The following is a 5,183-nucleotide window of genomic DNA, read 5'->3' as shown; positions in this document are numbered from 1 at the left end:
TCCCAGTTAATATTCTCTCTCTCTCTCAACGAATGTTAGTATGAAACATTCATTGATGACATGGTGATTGCATTCATTGGAATCCCGTGCCTTCCTTAAGCTTTTGCATAGTAATTGAGGACAGAAACATGAAAAACCTAGAAGGAAAATGAAAAAAATGAAAATTATATTATTTTTGTTATTTTTATATATTTTGTAAGTGCAGGGAATAAACTTAACGAATAATTTTGTAAATATTTAACTCTTGATTTAATTTTTTCTATTTTGGAATGATGGGTTTTTGCAGAAAAGAGTGGAAGATGGTCTCTTTTTCTATTCAACTAGTCTTATTGGGTTTGAGCTGGGTTACTCTAAGGGTGTGTTTGCTTTGCAGGAATGAATAGTGGGTTTAGAATAGTCATTCCGTAGCGATAAAATAAGATATGAATTATTATTATTATTATTATTATTATTATTATTATTATTTAGTTTAGTTTATTTTTAATATAAAAGGAATTGTTATTATGAATCATTTTAATATTTGGTTGATATGAATAATTTTAAGAATAATTAAAGGATAAGTGATATATTTTATTATAATATATTTAAATTTTAAATTAAATTTTATTGATTTTATTATTTATTTTAAAATATTGAAATATAAAAAATTTATAATTAAAAGTTTAATTTAATTTTTAAGTTTAAATTTTTTTTAAATTCATTTTAATTTAGTGAGAGAAAGGGAGGTAGTTGGGTAGGGAAATTATAAAAAATGAATAAAATGTATTTTATATAAAATGGTAATTTTTTAAATTAATGAAGGACAATTTTGTTTATTGATATTATTACTCTTTTCCTTACCTCTTGGCATAGCCAATTCTAAGAAGTCTTAGTATTGGTTATTCTCTCATCTTCCTTAATGGCCATTCCTTCCAACCCAATAAAGTGTTAAAGAAGATTAAGAATAGGGAGAATGGTTACTTTATTGCTTAGTTGCGAATTTTTTATTAGAAAAAGAAATAGTAATCTGAACTTAATATCTCGAATTTGAAATGCTTGGAAGTTGAATTAATTTGAATTTAAAATGATCTAACTTTGAATAATCCATTCAAAATTAATTCTATTTGATTAATTTTTTATATAAAGGTAAATGAGTGGAAACTTGAATTATTGGAATTGGAAATGACTCAAACGAAACTGATTTAATTTTGAAAATGATTTGAATTTCTTTTTCACTCGGAATGATTTAACTTATTTATTGATTTTTAAAATTAAATTGAATTAAATGTGGACAAATCATACAAAATACGTCAAACTTTATCAACTTATGAAAAAGCTATATTTTTGTCAATTTATAAAATATCTCCACCTAATATTTGATATCATAAAATAAAATTTTCAAAGAAAAAGTAAATCATATGACAAGATAAAAAAAAAGAAAAAAAGAAAAGCAGACAATTTATTACACTCGTGATACCTAAAATTTGAAGTGCATATCATTCCAATCTTTATAATTTAAATTGTAACTTGTTGGTTCCTATAATTCTTCTACCTGTAACAAAATTGTCCTCATCTTGACTTTTATAATTCTAGTGTGTAACACTTAGTTAAATGATGTGTAAAATAATTGCTTTCTTCCAAATTTTTTATTGCTAATAAATTTTATATTTATAATAAAAATAAAAAATCCTCGTCTTCTTAGTTTTATTTGAAATTCTAAGTGAGTTATTAGTTTTGACACTTTGTTTTAAAACGTGAAAATATTGAAATGATAATTTTATTTTTTATATTATTTTTAAAAATTATTATTATATAATTTGATTTTTTATTAATTTTGTTATAAATTAAGAAAAATAGAGAGCACTGACAGGTCGATGTTCCCCTCTCTTAGTTTATTTTTTTAAAAAATGATAATAAAATTTTAAATTAATAAAGAAAAAATATTTTAATTTTTTTATATTTTTTATTAACAGTATTTATATTTTAATTAATTAAAATTATTTTCTTTTTAATATTCCTTTTTCTTCTTGCTTCTCACCCCTCTTCTGGATGAGCCACGTGAAAGGGCCAAATGTGGATATCGACAGTTGGAACTGAGGTCGCGCCTTACCTGGAGTGGGGCGTGGCCCTTGACGATCGTAGATCAGTGATTGGTATAGCCACATCTGGGGCCCTCTCCTCCTTCAAAAATGTTCAAAAATTAAAAATCCCCCCGAAATCAATCAAGAACACATCAGTAAATGATCATTTTATTGTAATATTGGAAAGTATAGGGACTAACGAGATGCTTTCTAAATTGTATGGACCAAAATGATATATTCCCCAAATTTTGAGACCTAGGCGTTTGATTTACTGAATTTATTCTATACACAAATTAACAATTTTCTCCCAAAAGGTTTTATTAATAATTTGTCATTGATTGATATTTATTTTTAATTGTTATTACACTTGAATTTATGATGTATAATTATGCTAACACAAATAATTTATCTTCTTACTCTTGTTACTTAAGATTAAGAAAGATAATATTCAGACTTAAATAAAGATGGTAGACTAATAATTTGATTTGTAGATACTATTTTTTAATTAATTTAAAGATCAAGTGTTTTAATGAGATTTGACAGCTCCAAGAACAGTGATAATCATTTTCATTTATGTTTTTCCACCCATCCATTTTATTGCTTGCCAGAGTGAAAACAAAACTGGGAAACATGGAATACTTTTGTCTCATTTCAAGCTTACAACTACAATACCTTCTTACAAAATGCACTCTAGGGTGTAACTAAAACAAGAAATTGAAACTTGAGATGATCCCATTGATGAAACACGACAAGGCACGTTGACAGCATCATGATGATCTAGTTAGCTACTGAATTCCCTTAATTTCTTTCTCACCAGGCTTGGCCATGATTGCATTGAGAATAACGAATGGACAAAGATGAATCTCCCAGATGAAGGCTATTGCTTTTGCCCTTTGAGCTCATTCAACCTAGAAATCCATCCCTACTACTCAATTCAACTATATGTTTATCCAACCTCCACTGTATGCAACTACTAGTCAGATTAACCATCCTTTATGTGGTATAGAATCTGTGATTTAGATTTAGAAAGAGAGATATTGAGTCCAAATGTGATCAGAATTTGCAGAGCTACAGAGTCAAATGCAAGAAAGAGACCCTATTTTTTCCCTTTTACTTTCTATTCAACAATGGCACCAAAAAAAGAAAACCCATATCTCTAATTGTCTCTCCTAACAACCAAAATCAACGGTTTCATTCATTCCTTTGCATAATTCTCTTTCTGAATCACTTTCCATACTTCCCATGGCCTTCAGTCCTCTTGGTTTCTGAATTAGAGGAGCAAACAATGACAACAAGAAATAAATTGATCAAAAGAAAGAGATCTGGGTAGACGGCAAAACAAGTTACCTTCTTTGAAGTTTTCTTCTCCCTGACTTGATACCTCTCTTGGCACAGGTCCGATAGCCACGCCCCAGGGCTCACCAACTACACAAACAAACCCCATGGTGAACAATAAACGAGACAAAATGACAATCTTGAGCAAAAATTTGCTACAAAAGTAGAGTGACTAACAAGTATGCTTCTTTGGATCGCTTTTGCCCTTTTCTTTGGCCTTTGAGGAAGCTTACATCCCTTCATAGCCATGAAATCTTGTTCCTTTTCTTTACAAGATAATGTGGTGAACAACTTTGGCCACACAATGCGTTTATCTTCCTTGACCTGATGATCCATCAAAACCTTTGTATTGTCATCCAGTCCCAATGAACCCGAGCCCCTTGTTGCATAGTACCTATCCTCCTTCTCTGGTGATGTCAATGCTGCTCTTGGCTTATTTGTTGCCAAATCAGAAATATGCCTGTCAAAGGAAAATTCAGGATCTATGATTAGACTTAAAACTAACTAGTGCTGGATGCTCAACAAATGAATAAACCCAGTACTTTAAACAAAATTTTTTATAAGTCAAAAGTCAAAGGAGAAATTGGATTTGGGTAGTTGTTTTCTCACCTGTTGAGACGATTGGCAACAGGTGAAGAAGCCATCTTCTTCTTTGGCAAAGGTAAAGGCTCTGTTGTTGTTGGCTTGCTGCTGCTGCTGCTGTTGCTGTTGCCAAAACGGTGCTCTTTTTTAAGCTTATTGAAACACCTAAGCCTCTTCCTGTTTCCCCATTGCAACACAAAATCCTTCTCCATGTTCTCCCTCTTCCCCTCCAGTTCCATTGCTACGATGTGACTTTCTCTCAAGATCTGCGGGCTAAAGAAACAAGGCTCTGAGGAGAAAACGCCTTCAAATACAAAAGATTTACAGCATTGGACACAGTAGATTTCTGGAAGACAAATTAAAAATACGGCGCTTTTCTGTTGCCTTCACCAAAAGCGACCCTCACTTCCTTTCTTTGTGTTTGCTTTTTTCACCCTATTTTGTTTCTTACTCTTTTTAACTCATTCACTAAATGAGAATTCATCCTATTTTATAATCTTTTTTATTTGTTGTATTACCATCCAATGGAATGACCTTTTCCCTTCTTCGGTGGTTGGGTCTGGGTCCAAGTTTTCCTGGATCCAAACGGCTTTCGATTTCTAGTGTGTATTGGATTAGGTTTGTATTTGTCTTTGGTTCATCGATTCCATGTGACCAACCGATCGAGATTTATGACCTGCCTTGTTTCACAATGTTGTCAAATTAATAATACTCCTCGTCTTCTCTTCAATATTCATCTTTTCTTTTTGAATCTTTCTCTTTTTTTTTTAATATCTACAGTTCTTATCTTTTTTAAGTGTCATATTCACATATAATATTTCTATTAAAGAACCATACTTTATCAATATGATATATATATATATATATATTAAAAAATTATTACAAACGTTAAGTCAAAATATGCTTTTTATATTTTATATTTTTATTATATTCGATCAAGTTTTTATATATTTTTTATTTTAAATCAAATAAATTTTTATAATTAATATTTGATTAATTATTATTAGTTAAGATGTCACTTGTTATTTTATGTCATGTGACACTAATATGTTATAATAGATGATAACGTGATATGTTGATATAACATGATAATATGATGGCATGATCACGCGATATTTTTACTATTCACATTAGTATTATGTGGGTATAAAATCGTAGATAACATTTTAATTAATGACAAATATTTAATTGTTAATTATAAGAGGT

General features: G+C 29.7%; 1 protein-coding gene across 1 annotated transcript; it reads right to left on the bottom strand.

Moving 5' to 3' along the window:
• Positions 1-2,670: 2,670 nt before the first annotated feature.
• On the bottom strand, positions 2,671-4,568 carry LOC110412915 (uncharacterized). Its single transcript, XM_021423564.2, has 4 exons — positions 4,005-4,568; positions 3,573-3,855; positions 3,408-3,485; positions 2,671-3,325 (listed from the first exon to the last, which is right to left on the bottom strand). The coding sequence occupies exons 1-4, from the start codon at positions 4,214-4,216 to the stop codon at positions 3,230-3,232; spliced, it is 669 nt and encodes a 222-aa protein (XP_021279239.1). The 5' UTR covers positions 4,217-4,568; the 3' UTR covers positions 2,671-3,229.
• Positions 4,569-5,183: the final 615 nt, after the last annotated feature.

This window comes from Theobroma umbraticum, unplaced genomic scaffold (assembly GCF_002168275.2).
Source record: "Theobroma umbraticum cultivar Fairchild unplaced genomic scaffold, ASM216827v3 scaffold_95.0, whole genome shotgun sequence".
Classification (NCBI taxonomy): Eukaryota; Viridiplantae; Streptophyta; class Magnoliopsida; order Malvales; family Malvaceae; genus Theobroma; species Theobroma umbraticum.
The sequence above is the reverse complement of the archived record's forward strand: the minus strand, read 5'-3'. Positions and strand labels throughout refer to the sequence as shown.